We start from the raw sequence: 22,140 nt of genomic DNA on the forward strand, positions 1-22,140 counted from the left end.
AGCAAGGTGATGTTGAAAATCCTCCAAGGTAGGCTGCAGCAGTATGTGGATCGGGATCTTCCGGACGTGCAAGCCCATTGGACCAAAGAAATCCGTAGAGCATCCAGCGGATGTCCGACAACGGATACTCAACGTCCGTCGGACGTCTCCAAAGGTCCGCCGAAAGTCCGGTAGACATGCGGCGGTCGTCCGAGGGACGTCCGGTGCAAAGAAAATGGCGGTCCGTGGAAAATCCGGTGGACATCAAAACCCGGACGCTCGGACATCCGTGAATTGTCCAGAAACGGACGTGCATTTTTGAAACAGCCACAGGACGTCCACCGGAAAATTCTGTTCCATCGAGGGACGTCCAGTGGATGTGAGAAGTTGATCGTCGCATGCTGGACGTCCAAGCACTGTCCCGCGGACCAACCTTTATGATCGGTGGACGTCCGCAGGACACTTGACCCAAGTACTGATGCAGCCTGTAGTGCAGCATATCTTTGACCTCCTAATCAAGAAAGCTCATTTTGGAGTGTAAACCTGATTCACATCCTACTGGTTCAGCTCATGCTTTGCTCAATGCCACAGACACTCTCTGCAAACAGTGAAAGCAGAAGCATGTCATGCCTGCTGCATGCACTGCAAACATAGGCATTGCATGTTACTGCTTTACTAAAAGCGCCCTTGGCATCCAACAAAACATTAGTAAAAGAGAACCAGACAGGATGCAAAACTGTCTATACACTGAAGCAAGCTCTCTCAAACCAAAAGGCCAATGGTACGTATGCAGGTCATGTCTAGATCCAGACAATATTTTGGAGTGGCGTGGCATGTATCAGTGACATGATTGGCTTTTAAGCTTGCGACAGCTTGTTTCTACACGTAGACAATGTTTTGCGACTTCCTGGTTCTGTTTCTCTGATTTGCTAGATGACAGGGGTGCTCTTAAAAGAGCAGTAACATGCAATTCCTACCACCTTGCAAATATGTGCAGCAGGCATGGCTTGTTTCCACTTATGCCTTTTGCAAACAGCGCTCGTGACATTGAAAGCACAAACCGAGCCAGCAGAATGTAAATCGTGTCGACACTCACAAATCGGCTTTCTTGATCAGGAAGCCAACTGTATACACTTCTGCACTACAGGCTGCATCAGGACATGAAAACTGACTTCCTAGATAGGAGCACAAGATGTAACTGCAATGAGGGATCCCTTTTTGAAATTGCTTCCTGCTGATTCAGCAGCTTTCAGTTCCTGGGCCCCAAGGAACATAGAGCCAAATTGACACTTCATTTCACTTTAGAAATGATAGTACCTGACGCAGGAAATGTTTTAAAGTAAAACAAGGAATTTATTGAATCACGCCAAAAGCTGGGTGCAGAAGCACACGCAGAATTGCTACTACATATTTTGCTGAAGCAAGTACTCAAACTGTGCTTTATTTCTAAGTACCAAAGCTAAAATTGGAGCTGCACTTTGAGCTCAGCTACTATATTATTGCAACGGTTACCCAAAAAAGTAACATTTAGAAAAAGGCTCAAAATAATTCACATAGCAATCAAAAAAACACATTTGCCAAGCAAATGCCTGCAATGCACTACACGTAACATCTGTTCTCAGAATACTAATTTGCACAAAAAAAACTAGAAGAACTTAGCTTCTAGACTTCCTTGCTGAAAGCAATAGCAGTCTAAACATTGAATTAGATCCAAGTGAACTGACATACATAACATTAGGAATACAAACTGGTACAAAAAGGAACAAAATATAAGATCTTTGCTTCCAGACTTCATTACTGAAAGCAAGAACAGTGGTCTATCATTAAATTAGACGCAAGTGAACCCACACGTGACAAGGAGACAGCGTCCACCAGTTGGCAGTGTTCTGTAACGCAACAAGAATACGAGGGACAAGACAAGCACTTACTGCCACAATTGCTCTTTATTTGGCGCTCACAGAATTTACACAGGAATGAACAAGGTGAAACATTATAACTGTGATATGTGAAATTCAACTAAAGACTTCATGTCACCGTTTCAATCTTTCCCCTTCTTGACTTCTGCATTTAAATTCTGTGAGTGCCAAATAAAAAGTTAATGAAAGAAAGTGGTTGCGTCTTGTCCCTCGTCATCTTGTCGGGCTATGGAACATCAAGTACACCCACTAGCTCTCGATCTCATCCTGACAGTGTTCCTTATCTATGAAGCACAAAATGAAAGAACAAGAAAGAACAAGAGGTCTGCGTAGATTAAATGACTAATATTACCAGTGTTGAATACAGGCCTTGATATTGAAAGAACACTCAAATAAAAGCACTTAACTAGATGCACTTGGAAGAAATCAGGTAGCAGCAAAAACATTAAAACAGACTGTATTAAATAAATATTAAAAACTAAAACTAGACTAAAAACCATGACTAGTATTTTGTTAATCACAAGCCCATCAGAGCTGGTTGAATATAGTATGTAAGCAGTGACTGGTCGCACACAAGCACTACAAAAAAATTAATGCACTTCAGAAATACAACCTCAAAGTAACACACAATGTCATGAGACCATCATGATGCAGCTAAAAAATTAGGCCATTGCAAACAAAACCTGCCAAACTAAACGTAAAGTAGATCACATATGGAAAACAAATGCAAACATAAAACTGAAATGAAATGTACAGAGAGGGAATGGTTCTCTAGAATGGCCAAACTTTGTTCTCTGGTCCACACCCACCGGGCTACGCACACATCTTGAGATAACACCTGGTTCGAGATGGATGACTAGGCGGTGAGCAAGCCTTTAAAAGGACAGCATTGCTATAAGTTTCACCTTGCAGGCTTAATCAGAGCTGGTTGAGTATAGTATGTAAGCAGTGACTGATCGTGCATAAGCACTACAAAAAATTAATGAACTTCAGACACAATCTCAAAGTAACACACAATGTCATGAGACTATCATGATGCAGCTAAAAAATTAGGCCATTGAAAACAAAACCTGCCAAACTGAACGTAAAATAGATCACATATGGAAAACAAATACAAACATAAAACTGAAATTAAATGTACAAAGGGGGAATGGTTCTCTAGAATGGCCAAACTTTGTTCTCTGGTCCACACCCACCGGGCTACGCACACATCTTGAGATAACACCTGGTTCGAGATGGATGACTAGGCGGTGAGCAAACCTTTAAAAGGACAGCATTGCTGTAAGTTTCACCTTGCAGGCTTAATCAGAGCTGGTTGAGTATAGTATGTAAGCAGTGACTGATCGTGCATAAGCACTACAAAAAATTAATGCACTTCAGAAATACAACCTCAAAGTAACACACAATGTCATGAGACTATCATGATGCAGCTAAAAAATTAGGCCATTGCAAACAAAACCTGCCAAACTAAACGTAAAATAGATCACATATGGAAAACAAATGCAGACATAAAACTGAAATGAAATGTACAGAGGGGGAATGGTTCTCTAGAATGGCCAAACTTTGTTCTCTGGTCTGCACCGGGCTAAGCGCACATCTTGAGATAACACCTGGTTCGAGATGGATGACTAGGCGGTGAGCAAACCTTTAAAAGGACAGCATTGCTATAAGTTTCCCCTTGAAGGCATAAGCAGTGACTGGTCGTGCATAAGCCCCCCGCCACTACAAGAAATTAATGCACTTCAGGAATACAACCTCAAAGTAACACACAATGTCATGAGACCATCATGATGCAGCTAAAAAATTAGGCCATTGCAAACAAAACCTGCCAAACTAAACGTAAAATAGATCACATAGAAAACAAATGCAAACATAAAACTGAAATTAAATGTACAGAGGGGGAATGGTTCTCTAGAATGGCCAAACTTTGTTCTCTGGTCTGCACCGGGCTAAGCGCACATCTTGAGATAACACCTGGTTCGAGATGGATGACTATGATCAAGCATGTGTGCTCTCTTGCCTACTTTCACCACCGTCAAAGTACTGTTTGCACAACCGGCTGAGAAACCAAGTCAGTAACTGGGAGACCTATATATCGTGACGACCTTGGCATCTGATGGCAATGGAACTTTTTAACTCTTGGTCAAAAGTTGCTGTGGCATATGTGAAAACAAGAGAAACACGGGTCACGTCTCATTCAGCACCTGAAAAACAAGAAAAACAAAACAAGTTTATTATGCTTTATTTTTGCAAGGGAACATAAATAGCATATTTTCTAGAAAAAAAAATCATCACAAAAACAATGCATGCTATGACAAAGTAACATTAAGCTCTACCAAGAGCTGTTTCAGCACGTAAGCCCTTTACCTTCATTTTTCTTTAACTATCAAACGGCCTTTACCACACTCGCCAGCCAGCATTCAGGTGTCAGCCTTGTTTTATTTTGCCTTTGCCAACTCATACTTCAAGTGGAAATTTATCGAATGATCTCAGCAGCAACAAAGCAGAAAAATTTAATCGATGCTTAAGCTATCATTGAGAGTACAACATTACAGCAATAGAGATCCCTTCAGGGCAAACACGCCAAGAATGCTCCTCACCAGTAGCGTGCCTGACGACTATTCTCGCTCAGTTACCTTTTCCCAACAAATGTGGTCTGGTTTATGTTTGTAGATTTAAACTCCCAAGGCAAAATTGGCTATGGAGGATGGCAAATTAGGAGGCTCTAGATATTTCGACACCCTTTGATTTTCTAGCATGCATTCATGTTGCACACTAAACAGGCACATCATTCCGTTTTGCTTCAATTGAAACACAACTACCGTTTTATCTTTTTAGCAAGTGTTTGCTTTCTTTGGCAACACTTTGCAATGATGGCTGGATGATATCACAACCCTGTCAAGCAATGATTATTTCATGATGCCGCTGGCTTTTCTTCTAAACAAGACCTCTAATGCTTAGCATATTGATTATTGCATATCTAATTTACCAGTCTGAAAGTAAAAGAAAAATATGGTACCTGCTAAAGTGTTTTGCAACACAAAGTAGCAATTGAGTAAACAAGTTGCACATCCAGCAATAAATAGAACAGTAAACTAGCATGAGGAAAATCACTGGAAATATAAGAAGCCCGCAGAATCGGACAAATAACTGCAGTATCGAGATCGTTTAACAGGGGGTAATTTACTGACAGCCAAACGCTTTGTACCGTGTGGCCGAAAAATGCAAAGCATCCATGCCCTGTGCCATGACACTACACATTGAAAAGCCCTAGGTAATCAAAATTAAACAGCAGTCCTCCATTACAGTGTCTCTCATAGCTACGTTTCTCTTGGATGTTAAATCTCATGTATCATGCAAAGACAATCAGGCTAATCCCCATAAAGTTTGGTCAACAAAAAGCTGCTCATAAAGTGCACTTAATCTAAACCTTAACTGTAAACTCACATTTTTTTAACAGCTTTAATGTTTCAAAACTTTTTGACAAAAACCTCCACTGTAGAGTCATAACGATACAATGGCTAAGGATAGCTTGCTTTGTTTTTGCCTACAAGACTAGAAGTTGATATCGTGAAGTACAAGCATGCTGAAGTATGAAGTAAGATAAACCGGCCAAGAAGACGCACACAAGAAAAATCGACACAGAAAGAAAGAGGCTGGACTACCAACTGATTTATTAGCAAGAACGGGGCTCAAATATATATAGGCGCTCAGTCACATGACCTTTCCACAATCGCCATCACATCCTTCCGTCGTGGAACCACAATTCACTTCCATCGTAACTCCTTTATCATACCTACGCTTACTCAGTAATCACAACGTACATATAAAACTATAAAACAACACTATCTATGCAAAGCTGCGTCAGAAGGAACTAAAGTCATACACAATACAAACATTTACGTGATTACAAACAGGCGTCTTCTTGGCCGGTTTATCTTACTTCATGCAATGCACCAACTAGCCCAACAACGTGTTTTGCACAAGCATGCTGCAATGGCAAATGGCACTGGTTTTGCCTAATCAAATTATTGCAGCTAGTGATTACAACTAGCATAAGAAACAGACCTGCACATGGATCAGCAGACAGTACTGGTTTCTTCTGTCTTTGAATTCCAGAAAGCCTTTCAGGTGCATGCCTCAACCATGATTTGATGACGTCCTCAACATTGGCCATGTTCCCTTGCGGAAATTCTCCTGCAGCAGCTAAAGATAAGATATTAGAGTGTAGTGTTCAAACTGAATGCAGACACATCAACGTACACTGAAGCATTGTTTGCTTATTTGGGCGAAATTTTGTGCAGAGGTGGCATTTAACAGTAATTTTTATTTTATACCAGGTTTAAATGGGGACTTACTAGGTCTTGTCAGGCCTGTTTTGGAAAAATAGGAAAAATTCTCCTGCCTCAACAGGAGGCTTTCTTGCAAAGAAACCATGCACAATCTTCCACATGTATCTGTCTTACCTATAATTGCATTTGATGTTTTCAAGCTTGAAAAATTCAGCTTGTTTTTCCTTCCAACCCAGGAGAACTTTGCTGCCACCTGGTCGCTTACAACATAGGCCAGCATGCGTTTAGCGGCCACGTTCGCATTCTTGCCACCAAGCTGCACAAGCTCGCGTACCTGCAAAAAAATCATGTACTGTTTTAAGATATGCACCTCTAGGTGCACAAGACACATATCATTTTACAAAATACTTTCTTCCTTGCCAAGCTGATTTGCACAAATGTCAAGAGTGCACCACATTTAAAAAATTATGGTAGACACTTAAGCCCTGCCTTTTAACGGTATGATGCAATAGCATAGGCGATGACCCAACACGTAAAGCCCCGACTTAACTAAGCTATATGAATGTGGCTGCATCGTCTAGGTATAGCATGCCTGACTCTGCATCTAAGAGCACTGCAAGGTTGACACTCAATTCACTGTCCTGCCTCAAATCGGCAACCCAAGCTGGTAGCTCCTCCCAACCTTCTAAAACATTTGGTCTCGTTAAGTCGTACAAACCATCAAACAATTAAAGCCCGGCCATGCCAGCTACCATCTGCCAGTGCCATGCCCTTGATTTTTCACTCACAACACCAATACCAGATTTTCTGAGTAACGGGACTTTTAAAGGTACTATGTTAAAATAAAGCCGATGCTCAAATAGCATAATTAAAAGCGTACTACATAGCTCACACAAGAAATAGCACAAAAATAGCCCATTTGCACTACAAGTACAAGTATAGAGTTCTGCAGTTTAAAATATTTTGCAATATTAACCATGTATATATTTATTTTAGTTTAGAATTTAGAGTTTACCACTGGAGACAGCCAGCGATGATTGGGTCACACAACTTCAAGACAAATTTTATTACTCAGATACAAAATTTTCTATGCTTCACATGAATATAAATAGCAAAACTGTACTAACAACAACTCTACAAAGTGAATGACATAGCTTTCAAGTTTTTTCACCCCTTGATATAAAAAAAAAAGGTGCAGTACATATTTGTACTTGTAGCTTTGTAAAAAAACCTCAAATATGGTTCATACTGCAGCTGCTTCAACTTATAGAAAATGAGCACTAAAGCTTGAAATTGCTTCAAAAAGTATTATGTGGCAGCTCTTAATGAGAAAGGCATAAAAGCGCTTTTCCCTCCAGCTATTCGGCGTGCGCTGAGTAGGGGGTCACGTAAAATGGTGGTGGTGTGCGCCGATGGATGCGCGGTCTCCTCCTCTCATGGCTCTCTCTCAACTTTTTCTTTTTGGTCTGTGCCATTAGAACTGAAGACCAACCATCTGTATCCTTAATGGCTTCTTGTTAGCCCACCTCTCATGTAATATCCCTAGAGGACCTTTAAAATAAAAATAAATAAATTTCAATATGCCTCCTTTAGAGCTCTCCTGGTTCATTATATGAACACTTACCAGAAGTGCAAATTTTTCTTTATCCAGCTGCTCGTTGAACTTGAGCAGATCATCCACCGAAGTGAATGGCTCAGTGATAAGAAGGGACTTGGTGATAACTGCTTGGCTTGGAAGAACTTCACATAGTTTGTTTAACATATCTCCATGCTGCTGCTGCGTAAAGCGCAAGATATTGAGTAGCCGGATAACGTGCTGCTTGAAGTCTGGAAGTAGTGAAAGAGACGCAAGAAAAAATATATAATTGAGAAACGGAAAAAATATTTTGTTGACAAGTAGTCAAGGGTTCGACGAAGGTTCGTCTGGTCAGGCATGGTAGTTGAGTAAAAAGAGTTTCAGTCACTGACCAAGTCAACATGAAAAAAGAAGACGTTTCGGAACCCCTACGGGTTCCTTGGTCACAACCTTTTATTTTGTTGATGCTGCCCTTCTCCTTAATATAGTCTTAAATATGCTGGAATGCCTAGCACCCTATACCCTGCAGCAAAAAATGATGCAAGTGGTAAAATTTAATAGAAAGTTGACAGTAATTTACCATCCTAATACCTAGTAACACTATTATTTTTACTCTTCAATCATAATGTTGTATCTAACCTATGTTACTTAATGCCCATATAGGAGTCTATAAGGCAAGTTTTAAAAAAAGTCTCACTTTATACCTGCACAAACGGTTGTAAATAACCCTTGGTTAAATTATTGTCCACGAAAAGCAGAAGTAAGTTTTTTAAGAGCCAAATGTATTCATAGTTAGATTGCTTTTTAACTGCAAAAATTACTGACCAAGCAAGGAATGTCCCATCAATGACAAAGAAAACATCACATGAAGGAAAGCCACTGTGCTCACATTACCACACACTAGAGATAAAGGTGGAAAAGAGAACAGCAAATTCAGGCAAAGAGCACAAAAGCATCAATGAGAAAAAAGAAAAAGAATGTGTCAACTGCCAGCAACCCAGACTTTAGGTCACCAGTACAAAAACGGCGAAGGTACAGAAGAAAAGCAACAACCCAGCTAAGTGCTACATACAAATGCTACCATGCCAGGTAGCCATACAGGGGCCACTGTGCACTTTGAGCTAAACTTAACCCCTTCAGGCACGAACAAAATATCTAAGAGCCATTTTTGGTTCTCCAAGCTTCAAATGATGTGCCCTGAATAAACTGAAAGAAATCATTTTATTTTTTATAGTCATTTGCGATGTCCCCATTCGAGGACAGGTCACCTCAATACAGAAAAAGTAATGCATACTACCAGCAGAAAGTGCGCGAGCGCCCTTAGCAAGTATCGAGCTGAAAAGATGGTTAACGGATTATTGCTCAAATTTTTATTTCAGTCACTTCAGAGTACGCTTATTAAAAGGTCAAAGCAATTACTATGAGCAGGCATGCACAAAAAGATGGCACTTTGAATCCGACACTTCACTGTGCATCCTTCACGACGGCAGCGCTGTGAGTTCAGTGTTGACATGTTCCGGCAAGTGGTTGTAGCCATTGTACCTAATGGTAGCGTCAGTATTAAATGCGGTTTAGGCTCCATTGCGACAGGCACTGGGCATTCACTACATGGTCGACCGCGCTATTTCTGAGGTGTTCTACTGCATGCAATTAGGCTGTTTGCGACGTCGGTTTGGAAGGCCGCCATGCCCAAAATAATTTTCTGTGCAAGCTCCTCAGCACTTCCGTCTCATAGGTACTCTATCCAGCTGTTGCACAGCGCAAGATAGAAAGTGAAAAAAAAAATACCTTCACCGCCTACTTTCTAGTTTTTGACCGAATAGGGTACAGCGACATAAGGAAGTTGAGCTTGGAGTGTTTTGAAAAATCCAAAATAGCACTTTTATTGCCTTTTTGCATAGCAGGGAGCACAAAGTAAGAGTCACGCCCAACCCTCAGAAAAAGGAGTATGCTGGCAGAGGCAGCGTTGAAGTGCCCTGTCCCCGTTGGAAGTGCATGCAAAGTTGAATACGCTCGTAACAAGGATGATAGCCATTATTTCACAGTCACGGGCCCTTTCTTCGATAAATAAATGCTAATATTTTGGTCAGCGAAGATTCTTAAGACCAAAATGACAAAAGCACGAAGCAATTGCTGTCAGCTCCATAGAACATAGCCGTGTCAATTTTTTCCGCGCTTTTCAGGCACGGTTTTTTTTTACTTCGTAAAAGATAGTGCCAGTGCCAGTAAGAGTCACGCCCAACCCTCAGAAAAAGGAGTATGCTGGCAGAGGCAGCGTTGAAGTGCCCTGTCCCCGTTGGAAGTGCATGCAAAGTTGAATACGCTCGTAACAAGGATGATAGCCATTATTTCACAGTCACGGGCCCTTTCTTCGATAAATAAATGCTAATATTTTGGTCAGCGAAGATTCTTAAGGCCAAAATGACAAAAGCACGAAGCAATTGCTGTCAGCTCCATAGAACATAGCCGTGTCAATTTTTTCCGCGCTTTTCAGGCACGGTTTTTTTTTACTTCGTAAAAGATAGTGCCAGTTCAATAAAGTCGATTTCCCGAATAAGATAAATACCAAACCAGAACAGTTTGTTGGTTACCATAACATTTAAAATGTATCTCTTTGGACAGCTCACAAAGTACAGAAATCTCACCGTGAGGCTTATTTGGATGTGCTGACGAATGGAACAAAGGCTTCTCCATACTAAGCGCTTAACCACACATACTACTAAGTGGAAACAGTAAATTTTTACCAGAAGTGCAAAGACTAAAATCTGAACTTACCTTCATCAACAGAAAAGCTGCTAGAAGCCTTATCTGCAAATGGAAGAACGAGCAGCCGAACCTTAGCATTGAATGTATAAATTTGTTGATAAAATAAAAAACTGAAGCAAAATCCATCACTTCTAACATTTCACAGTGTAACTATGCAAACTGCCAGCATTATGAGTGCATGTTTTTTGTTTCATTTTCAACTCTTTTTTTGACTGAATTGTCCTAACTGTGCTAATATGCTCATCTAAGCTTTCAATAAATGGGCAGAAATGCGACTACATTGCAGTGCCTTTTATGCCAAAGTATGCAGTTAAACATGGGTATAACACTAGACTGGCCACGAAAACACCTGCTTTTTCATACATGTTTCCGCTGTCAGGCTTCCCGTCACCAGTGCCTTTAGGAACGGACTTCTTTCTTTGCATCATCAGTGCTGTCGGCCATCCCCGCTGCCCTTGCGTTAGGTTTCTGCACTGGATTCTCAGGATCAAATGTGCAGTGAAGATGGGTGCACAGGCTCACATCTTTGTCATATTTTTGCTGCTTTTGAGCATGAACAGTAATAATTATTGCTAGTGTAAAGGGGAAAGCAGTGGAGACCACTGCATCTGCCATATAGATATGGAAACCGTGCTGGAATGCGGTGCATTGGAACGATTGCAGTCCCCTCCTTGATATTGCAGATGTTCCTCTCATTTCAATTAACGTCGTACAGTGATGAAACTTCCACGTGGTTCGGCTAAATTTCCAGCAACTCAGTACTAGCTAACAGATAGTTGGCACACCAAATTTCTTATATCAGTCAAACACTGCAACACCTTCACTATTTGGAGCTCTCAAATAAACATGCTTGAATAGAAGCGGTTATGGGAGATTTAGAAACATCATAATATAAAAGAATTTGCTAAATGGAGGTTCATTAAATCCAGGTTTAACTGTAGTTCACTGAAACATAGTGTCCCTCTAGAGCAGTATGATGACACCACAGCATCCGAAAAAGTACTCCAATAAACACTTCTGAAAAATCCTGAAACAGCGGTATTAACTCACCTTTATCTGAAAGATCACGGTCGCCAAGAGATACCAGCTCCAAGCAATCATCTGGACAGTGAAAAAACAACCAGACATTACACCACTGTTTGGCTACACAACACCAGAAATTCTCCAAATTTTACCCCTATTCGGCACAATGGTGAAGTCTTGACCAAAACAATTTGCACACTCTTTATGTCGGATTCATAATTGTTACCCATAACAATGAAATTGCTACATGCATTTCAAAAGCTGAAAAAATTCAAACTTCTTAATGCTTATTGCCCAGGTGCAAATGAAATGCAAGCATGGCCACGAATCATACAAAACTAAGCGAAGCAAAGTAATCTAATCTGTCCGAACCTTAGCCACACTCTTTTGCCACGTTCACTTTGCTTTGCCACATCGACCTTTTCCATCTGCCTCAGATGAAGAGTGAAAGGACCAATTTTTGAAGTTATCTTAGCTAATAAATCTGTGTAAAACCTTCATCTATGTCTTTCACATTAAGTTCTACAATTATGCAAAAACAATAGGGCCTTGCCAAAGACAAAAAGTTACTTAAGCAAATTAGCCTATCATATCATGATGCTGGTGTAAAAGTTTCACACATAGATACGTCTATTTCTGTTGACGAAACTTACTGATTTGTATGTAATACGAGGTTTAACACCCCAAGCAATATGAAACATGCAGCATGCTATAGTGGAGTGCTCGGGATTAATATGAGCCACCTGGGGTTCTTCAATGTCTGCTAACATTGCACAATGCATGGGCACCTTGCATTTCGCCTCCATCGACATGCATCCACTGCAGCCTGGATCACTGTTATGTATCACTGTTATGTATTAGAATCCAGGAGTTAGGTGCCCTAACCTTCAAGCCATCACATCAGGATGCTATGTTTCAAGTGGCAAATTCTTCATGGGCTTAACCCTTCATTCATTAAAAAACAGAAGCCCAGGAAAGTACATACAAGTAGTTTCTGCCATATGTGTGGTTGTTTCATCACCTGGATTAGTACTGAAAGAGTGTGTTCTTTTAGGTGGCTAACTATAATTTACTCGTTTCTGCCCTTATGCGAGTTGGGTAGGACAAATCAGAAAGGAAATAAACATGACAATGAAAGCAGATTCCCCACTTGCTTACCCTCACTTTGTGTGGCGTTTTGTACAGCACTCTGTGTGGCACTTTGCACAGCACTTTCAGTCACGGTGCTAGGCACAGTAGAGGACAGACCTGAAAAGAAAACAAAACGAAGGTTGCCTATGATAACTATAACAATGCAGCCGCTTAGCATTTTTCAAGTGAATGATCAATAACCTTGAGGAAAGTCAAGGGGCACTGATGGAGCGTTCGTCACATGCCGCACTTTCACCCTGGGGTAGTCTGATTCTTCATCATCAGACCATGCCTGGGGTGGCCTTCTAATCCTCTTTTGTGGCACTTCAGTGTCACTACTAAGCTCAGAAGTATATTGACTTCTGTCGAGCTTCTTTCTAGCCAAATCATAAGTACCTGGAATAAATTTTCAGATATACAGTGCTGCAGACTATCACAAGCAAAAGTGCTATGTCAACTGCATTTACCAAACAGCCCCTTCACAGATACGTCGAACAGTTGCCAAGATGAGTCCGGTGGTGCTGCTTTTCGAACTAACGACACAATCCTGTCCCCTTTTACATGAAGTGGCCAAGCACACTGCCTGTCACTGATCCATGAAGACGGAACAACCTCCACTTGGTCGTGGTGCAAAAATTCAACAATGGCATATGCCATCTGAAAAATGAGAAAAAAGAAAAGATAAATCTCACACCCACATAAACAGAAGGACAACTGAGACTGCTTTTGAAATTGTTAAAACATGCACTAACCAATATTTGTGTCAAAGAAACAGGCAATAACAGAGGTGAAATATGGTTGAGTGGCATGTCAGTTGGCCGTGTGTAGCTCCGGCACCACTAAAAACTTGTCACCCATTGGCAGTTTAACCATCTTTTGCAACCTATGCAGGTGCCATATCTTTGGTGATGAGGGGGACGATACAAGACAGATGCCAATCCTGGAGGAATTGAAGGGCATGGTGTACAAGTCCTCTTTAACTAAGAATTCATAGCCAATAATGCACAGCTCATTTGAGTCTTTCAGGTGCGCTATGTTTTTGGCTACAATGACATGGCCATCTTGCAGAAAGCAGCTGTCTTTGTCATTTAGAGAGATCGTGAAGTTTTCAAATTTCACCGTTCTGTACTCAGGAGGGGAGCACTCTGGCAACAGCAGACCTTGCGTGTGCTGATGGAGTGGAAGAGGTGTTTCACTCAATGGCTCCCAGTTGCATGGCTTGAGATCTGCCTCAGCCATCCTATTCTGCAACTGCTCTAGTGGCTTCCCATGTTTGCGAAGGCATTTCTTAATGGCCTGCATGTTGTTCTCAAATGGAAATGCACTGAAGGAGTCCAGCTCACCATGTCTTTCAACATCAGAAGACAGATGTATTAAGCAATGTACATTGAAGGAAATATGTTCTTCTCCATACAGATCACCAAAATCTGAAACAAAGCACCTCAGAAGCTTACCAGCATATGCAGCATGCTGACGACAGAGAACCTTGTTAGCAAGGATGGAAAGGGAAGCATGAAGAAAGAGAAAATGCTGGTACAAGTTGTCTGACAAACAAAACTTCAGGATGACTGGGCCAGTGTAGAAGAGAAAAAGCCTGAATTCAGAAGCCTTCCAACGCTCTAGATCTTCAAGCCCTCGTGATTTGCGAGGAAATTCTCGAGGTATGAAGCTATGCAACTGACTGCTCTGCTCACTGAAATTTTGACGATTAAGTGGTCCAAAACGTACTCCTAACGGTCCAGAAACCCACAAAGAAAGAAGCTTTTTCATGACACCAAGAAGCACAAGGTGCATATAGTCCAAGGGTATGTCATCGACACAGTTGATTGGGAGGTCCAAAAGAATTGACTTTCCCTTATGATGCTCACTGTCATGCTGGTTTCTGAAACTTGCATCTGTACGCAGCGAGCAGTCCATTTCCAGAAATACAACTCTTCCATGCAAATACTGCCCTTCCACAGTGCATTTGGGGCAGCCACTGTAGCCACCATGCCCTTTTGTAGCCATTATAAAGGCTCGTGCAGGAGCATCACACACAATAGCCTTCACGGTCACATGTAAAATTTTGCCATTGACAATGAGGCCTTCAGACAGCAAGGTCTGCAGCTCAGAAACAAATGGCTTCAGAAAATCACTGGAAGAGTCTGGCTTTGAATGCCCTGCAAATGCACCAACAAGAAATGGTGTTTCATCACCACAGCCATGAGCAAGGCACTGAATAGGCCAGAGCTGCATCCTTGAACTTTTTGACAGTGGAAGACCATCAACATTGAATGTTAAAGTAATCATGGCAGGCGGATTTTCTACTTGGCGCAGCAAACGAAGCAGTCCATCTGCTAAACCAAAGTGGCAGTAGTGGCCTGGTGCTAATGGGGTAACCGCGCACTGTTCCCGTGGTTTGCGAGGAGTACGCAGAAGCGTGCGACCATCTTTTGGGAGGTCCGACATAGCAGGATGACCTCTCAATATCTTCAATAGAGCTGTCAGCGCACGCCTTTTGATTCCGTGCTTAACTGCCCATTCCCGCAGATAATTTCGGAAATCTTGTTCATCTCGACCATCACATTGCGACGTCGCTGCTCCACTGTCACCGTCTTCGGCACAAGGACAAAACTCTAAATCCTGCATGGGCTCATTGCACCGTGAGCGATGCAAACTTGCGCTCAAAGCAGCTGAGGTAACCAAGCTGCCATCACAACTTCCATCACTACTATAACCTTCTATAGAACGTCCAGCAACCACCACAGTAGGCCCAGTCCCCAACTCGCGAGAGGTTCGTCCTCTCGGTGTGCATTTACTTGCGCAGTCAAGCAGCATCAATGACTTCTTCGCCTCCCGGGTGGCCTTTTCACATACGCGAGCATCACTTCGTTGCTGCATAGCCATAATGAGTATGCAACCGGATAAATAAAACTAGCTGAACAACCAATTAACGCCACGTGTATAAAAAAGCAACTACACGATTCCGCCATAACAGTACGTCCCGTTTTCATACTTACAACGAACCTAAATCGGCTGAAGATTGAAACAATGGCGGGCAATTCTTACCACAAACGAACTCACGTTTTGTACTGCTGACGCCGGCTGGTTGCAACAAGTTGGCTCCAGCTAGCTTAACGTACGAAACCTGCAAAGAAAAGAAATACCCAAAAGTACGCACTAGGGCTACGCTACAGAACGAAAAAATCGGTCTTACCGCTCTCAGGAGTCACGCAAGTGACGTTCGACAGCAACGACTTTCGAAGAAGCGAGACAGCGATACGAGCGCCGCGCGCGCGCTCGAGCATCGGATCGGCTAGCAGTGGCTGTTGTTGGCTGTAGCAGAGGGCCGCCGTACGGAGATGGACGTGTATTAACTCTAGGCAGATATACAGAGCAGAAAACATATGGTACCTTCAAATGCAAAAAATACTTATTTTTGACGCATGTAACATTCTACTTTATAACGAAAACACATATGAGTGCATTTCAAAAATGTCAATCGTGCAGAAACGTACAACGGACGTCCAGAGTATTATAACACGACGGACTGTTCATGCATCCAAAATAGTGAATCCGCTGGACTTTCGTTGGTTTGAAGTTGCTGGACATCCAAAAACAAATATCCGCAGGACCTCCGATGGTTTACTACCGGTGGGCTTTGTTAATGTCCGGAAAAAGACGTTCAGTGTACGCCCACTGGACGGCCCAATGCGGTCGCGGACGTTCGGATCTAAATCGGATGTCCGACGGTCATTTGTGGTCCAATGGGTGGGTTTCGCAAGGAAAGAGGAACTAGAGACCAGATTGCCAACCTTCGCTGGATCATGGAAAAAGCAAGAGAGTGCCAGAAACCCATCTACTTTGCTTTATTGATTATGCGAAAGCGTTTGACTGCGTAGATCACAGCAGATTGTGGCAACTCTCCAAGAGATGGGAGTTCCAATTCACCTCATTTGTCTCCTCAGGAACCTGTATGAAGGGCAAAAGGCCACAGTCAGAACTGGGTATAGTCTTACTGATTGGTTTCCGATTGAGAAAGAAGTAAGGCAAGGCTGCATACTGTCGCCCTGACTATTTAACCTATATGCAGAGTGCATCATGAGGAAGGCCGGTCTGGACGAGTCTTCAGCTGGAGTGAAGATTGCTGGAAAATGTATCAACAACCTTAGATATGCGGATTATACCACTTTAATGTCAGAAAGTGCAGTGCAACTCAAGAGACTTCTGATGCGCGTACAAGACGAGAGTGAGATGTTTGGGCTTAAACTGAACATTAAAAAGACAAAGATCATGGCGTCTCGCCCTATCAAGTCCTGGAGCATCAAGGGACAAGAAGTGGAAGCCGTGACAATTTTGTCTTCTTGAGCTCCAAGATTACCTCGGAATGAGACTGCAGCCATGAAATTAGGATACGCCTGCGTCTGGGAAAGAGAGCCATGGCTAGCCTTGACCGCCTAGTGAAGAGCAGAGACATTACACTGCCATCCGTATAACTCGTGCTATGGTCTTTCCAGTTGTGATGTATGGATGCGAGAGTTGGACTGTGAAGGAGGCTGACCGCCGAAGGATTGACGTGTTTGAATTGTGGTGCTGGCGGAGACTCTTGAGGGTTCTTTGGACGGCCAGAAGATCAAATCAGTCGATATTGTCGACCATAAACCCTGACTGCTCATTGGAGGGTCAAATTCCAAATTTAAAGCTTAGCTACTTTGGTCACCTGATGAGAAGAGAGGAGTCGCTAGAGAAAGATTTGATGTTGGGAAAGGTTGAGGGTCGCCGGAGAAGCGGTAAGCAACGAACGCGATGGTTAGATGGCATCCTCGAGGCTCTGCAGGTGAAGTTATGTGATGTTAGGAAGATAGTGAGAGACCGGAAAGCGTGGCGTGACATGGTCCATAGGGTCACAAAGAGTCGGACACGACTGAACGACTGAACTGAACTGCTACTGGCTCTGTAGCTGCGCCGCCTCCGCTGCGATTGACAGGGAGGCGGTGAAGGGTGGCAGTTCCTGGCCGTACGGGGCTGGGACGGTGGGTCAAAGCCAGCCACCGAATTTCATCTGTTGTAGGCCGTCATTGCACCCGCCACTGCTTCGGTGGTGGACGGCGCCGCGTATTGCCATTCCCTGAAAACTGCAGCAACGGATGTGCCGGGTGGCGTTACTAAAATATAGAACTCAAAAAAAGGAAGTCAATAAACCTATATGTTTTTTAGTATACGTTTAATGTAAACTAAAATGCACACACCATAAAATAGTTTGCATGAATAAATTTGCTTGCAGTAAACCTATGATCATCCAGCTGCGTCCGTCGCGCCATCTTTAGTACGTTTAATGAAAACGATAAGAGCGCATTTAAAGGCCGCATTTCCCGTCGCTTCTGTGGCGCAATGGATCTGCACCACACCATGTTCCTGATTGCAAGATATGTGTTCGATTTCTGTGGGTACAGTTTTTATTTTAAATCACAACATTTAAATAAATTACTACCATATTTCTTGGGGTATGTTCCCCTTTAGGTTGCATAATACCGAGTTTTTGTTCCTAAAAGCAGCAAAACTAGCTGCGGACGCAGCCAGGATGTGACGGTATGGCAACGGTTATACTCTACAATTACCTTCACCGTAATAATTCCTGTCTTCAATATTACCTTTAGGTTGCGTTCAGTGACGCTGTCAGCAACAATCGCCTTTTAACATGCTTTAAACTCTTTTTACGGATTTACGCCGCGCCGATTTTTCAAGTTAGCTTATTCAGCGTCCGAAAAAATGGCACTACGGACGCCACCGATGCATTACGCACTTTACAGTAAGTAATTTTAGTCAATAAAACTATTTCATTAATATTGCACTTCAGTTTCCGTAATTCGCTTCATGGTGGAACAAAACGTAAGGTTGCGTTTTATTTTTGAGTGACGTACCCGGAACTTCCGCTGATGCAGTTTTCGAGGAACGGCAATACGCGGCTGGGACGGTGGGTCAAAGCCAGGCACCGAATTCCATATGTTGTAGGCCGCCGTTGCACCCGCCACTGCTTCGGTGGTGGACGACTGCTGTTGTTGCGGAGTGGAGCGCGTCTTTCTCTCCCTCTTCTTTTTCCTTTCTTCTCTATTTTCTCTCCTGGCCAAACGAAAAAGCACGGGCCTGCTATTGGCTCTGTAGCTTAGCCACCTCCGCTGCCTGATTGATTTAGAAGAAGGGAAAGACGCGGTAAGTGAGACAGTTACCGCGCCTTTTCCTTCCTATAGATCAATCAACCAGGCAGCGGAAGTGGCTCAGCTACAGAGCCAGCAGTTACCGCGCCTTTCCCTTCTTTTAAATCAATCAATCAGGCAGCTGAGGTGACTCAGCTACATAGCCAGTAGCAGGCCCATGCATTTTCTTTTCTTTCTTCCTGCAGCGACAACAACAAAAATTAAAGCGCACTGCAGAATCTACATTGGAGTAATGCGAAAGCACGGATGATGCTGTTGGTTGGTTCCGGTTGCTTCAAGTAGGTTGATTAACTTCTTGTTTGCCCATTTTAGTCTTTGGTACTTTCAAATTGCGCGCCAATCAATTCCTATGCCCTTTTTTCGGCTCTACTTCCGGTAAACGTAACGTCACATCCTTGACGTGATATCCACTACGGCACCCGTTTCTCTTTCCTCTGTCACTCCCCCCTTCCTCCCTTCCCTAACGGCGCGGTTCAGGTATCCACAGAACAAGTGTGGAATATACTGCGCCTTTCCTTCCCTGTGAACCACTTATTCTAATTAATTACCTAATTAACTTCTTGACCTATTTATGTTTTCTGCAGTAACAATACGTCAGCCTCTATCGATTGACACTACTCATTAACCTCTAACACTTCAATTACCTGCAACTGCTGCGGACACGATTTTGCGGAAGCGGTCTGCGGGCACTGTTTGCGGACACGGTCTGCGGACAGAAATCTGTGAACATAGCGAAGTAATGCTTGCGGGTTAAAACCTCCGCTGCCTCATGCGGACAGAAGAGAAAATAAAGAAGAAAGGAAAAAGGAAGGAAAAAGAAGAGGGAGAGAATGACGCGCGCCGCAACAACAGCCGTCGTCTACCATCTTGGCTGAAGGGTGGCTGTTACTGGTCCTACGGTTCTGGGACGGTGGGTCGGCGCCGCTTGCGGCGGGGTTAGTCTAAAGTCCCTTGATAATCTGAAAGTAGCGACACTCTCCCCCGCGCCGCGCTTTCCTCCTCGATTCTCCTCGCTCGGCGGCGGCGAGCGCTGCGCACGACACGCTTTTTCCCCTTGACGCCTGCCGGCCGGCCGCAGCAGTGAGTGAAGCGCGAGCTTTTGGGCCAGGTCTGCGCTTCAGGAGTGCACCAAATTTTTGAAAAATTGCGAGAAAAGCATTGAGAATGCCGAAAGTAAAGTTCATGAATTGATTGGTTTCTTGTTAGAACTGTTTGAATGGGGAATACTGATAAAGCTTTCAGGCGAGTTCTGTGCTACAGACACTTTTTAAGTCTCATGATAAGGTTTTACTTTGTGCACTTAATCTAGTACTGCCTCTGACTTTGTGTTTGTTTTTTTTTAGAGCGTGAAATCTGTCACCGCGGTAAAACTTCGGAAAACGATCCAGGCTGGTGCTTTGAACTTCAAGATCAGAGAAGGTCAAAGCAGGACTTAGTCTATTTCGCTACTGTCAAGCTATCTCTCTAAGCATAGTATATGTCAAGTGATCAACCATGAGATTGGATTACTGGTTAATTGCACATGTATTTCGATCAATTACTGAGCCAAATTAATTGATATTTAGTAAACTGCAATTAAAATCTAAATTTTAGCTGCAACATCGAACCGTATACCGTTGAAAAGCTTAAGCCAAGTGTAATGGCACTGTGCTAGTTAGCGATCCGCGATAATCTGCGTTAATTAGTTAATTTTGTATAAAACCAACTTTTGAGCTGTTCCTTGCTGCTTCGAGGCAAGGAAAAGGTTTGCCACGGCAGTCTTCATATGATGCTGATGGAGAAATTAATTAATTTTATGAGTACGCGGCCCCTCACTGACTTCGCGTGTGGTTAAAAGACAGCAGGGTACACTGGGAGAAGTGGGGGGCCCTATTGCCGACACACTGAAGTTCTGGGGCAAGCATGCTGTGGTCTCATGCGCTATGTAAAAGAGCTTGATTTCATTGAACGCAACAATCAAATAAAAAAATTACAAGGTGCACATAGGTCTTCAACGTGCAGAAATGAGAAAGCATATAACTGCCAATTCATTAACTATCGCTATCCTATCTATCACTATATCTACTAATGCCAGAGACCTATCGTAACTGTCACTATCCGCAACGAGCACTATCACCTCACTATCCGGGCCTATTACTATAATTTACTATTATTATCCGTAACAGTCACCATCATTACCTATCACTATTCATAACCATCACTATTTAATCTGATGCCGCCCCATGACCCATTGATATACTTCAATTTTCATTGACTTATGTTGTCAGTCATATTTTGGTTATCTCATGATATCTGACGAGACAACTGTACATTGACTTTTAATTTTTATACGTTCTTGTTTTCTCATAAATGGAGGTGGGAAAAGAGCAAGCCACAGAAATAACTGACTACTATCAGAGCGAGGTTCATGTCTCTGTCGAGGAGGCTTCCTTTACTTCAGGACAGGTCGGTGAGAGAAAATTGATGGAACTGCGTTTGGCCTGTTCTTTTTTCGAGTTCGTGTAATATTGGCGGCTCAAACTGGTCTTCAGTGAAATGTAGCTAGAACATAGAGCGATGAGTTAATCACTCAGGCTAGGTGAAAAAAAAATTTCTTGCATACAATTGAAATGAGTAATATGTTACAGTGTTAAGAATTATTGCTCGCAAAATGTTCCTTTATTTTTACATCATAACTATAATCATTATTGATTGTTTAAGTTTCGTAAATACAGAAAATTGATGCAATGATTCCGGCTGATTTGACATCGATGGAATAACTTTTCTCTTAATAAATGAATATGCGGAATCGCGGTTTTAGAGCACCAGCTTTCAAAGCGAAGTTAACCTCCCAACGCCTAGTAGTCATGGTCAAAGTGAAGCGTGTGTGATCATATGAACACCTCCTGCACATTGGCCGTATAAAACGAACGCATATTTTTTAACCCACGCGTGCGTCGAAGCGTGGCAACACATTCAAGAATTGAAAAAAAAAAAAAATGCCGTACGACCTAACTAGTGCAAATTACCCGCAATACCTCGGGTTTACTTGCCAAAGAGTTTTTCAGGGCCAGCATTCATTGCTCCCGAGTAACCGACGCGCACTTCAAGTACAAGCTGGAAAGGCTAGCTCCTCTACAATCCCGAATTTTGATTTTTAGTGAAGGAGGCCAGGGATCCTAGCATAATCGCGACAAATGCAATCGAGAGACTGTAATTTTCCAGTTATCTCTGACAGCAAAAAGCAGATTATAGCGCCCTGTTTCTGACTGTACAGAAGTCGA

The 22,140-nt window shown here is 42.7% G+C and overlaps 2 protein-coding genes across 3 annotated transcripts; both read right to left on the reverse strand.

Annotated features, from left to right (window-relative positions):
* Positions 1-664: 664 nt before the first annotated feature.
* On the reverse strand, positions 665-16,049 carry LOC146175259 (uncharacterized). Of its 2 annotated transcripts, XM_084584693.1 has the most exons (11): positions 15,880-16,034; positions 15,747-15,810; positions 13,151-13,340; positions 12,885-13,079; positions 12,711-12,800; positions 11,580-11,630; positions 10,539-10,571; positions 7,812-8,014; positions 6,362-6,521; positions 5,964-6,101; positions 665-4,099 (listed from the first exon to the last, which is right to left on the reverse strand). In XM_084584693.1, the coding sequence occupies exons 3-11, from the start codon at positions 13,338-13,340 to the stop codon at positions 4,089-4,091; spliced, it is 1,071 nt and encodes a 356-aa protein (XP_084440819.1). In that variant the 5' UTR covers positions 15,747-15,810; positions 15,880-16,034; the 3' UTR covers positions 665-4,088. The 2 variants fall into 2 exon arrangements, with proteins under 2 accessions (XP_084440819.1, XP_084440820.1); XM_084584694.1 differs by lacking the exon at positions 5,964-6,101 and having other exon boundaries at positions 15,880-16,049.
* LOC146175260 (uncharacterized) lies at positions 13,412-15,720 on the reverse strand. Its single transcript, XM_084584692.1, has one exon. The coding sequence runs from the start codon at positions 15,567-15,569 to the stop codon at positions 13,494-13,496; it is 2,076 nt and encodes a 691-aa protein (XP_084440818.1). The 5' UTR covers positions 15,570-15,720; the 3' UTR covers positions 13,412-13,493.
* Positions 16,050-22,140: the final 6,091 nt, after the last annotated feature.

The sequence above is a fragment of the Amblyomma maculatum genome, chromosome 11 (assembly GCF_055883805.1).
Source record: "Amblyomma maculatum isolate TAMU_Amacu chromosome 11, ASM5588380v1, whole genome shotgun sequence".
NCBI lineage: Eukaryota > Metazoa > Arthropoda > Arachnida > Ixodida > Ixodidae > Amblyomma > Amblyomma maculatum.

What these genes read in the sequence shown, in the direction of transcription:
- LOC146175259 (XM_084584693.1), bottom strand. Translation starts at nt 13,340, where the DNA reads ATGGCATATGCCATTGTTGAATTTTTGCACCACGACCAAGTGGAGGTT. An exon ending in ATCTGTGAAGGGGCTGTTTG is followed by an intron (nt 13,080 to 13,150) that starts GTAAATGCAGTT and finishes AATTTATTCCAG; the next exon opens with GTACTTATGATTTGGCTAGA. An exon ending in AAGAAAAATTTGCACTTCTG is followed by an intron (nt 6,522 to 7,811) that starts GTAAGTGTTCAT and finishes ATTTTTTTGCAG; the next exon opens with GTACGCGAGCTTGTGCAGCT.
- LOC146175260 (XM_084584692.1), bottom strand. Translation starts at nt 15,569, where the DNA reads ATGGCTATGCAGCAACGAAGTGATGCTCGCGTATGTGAAAAGGCCACC.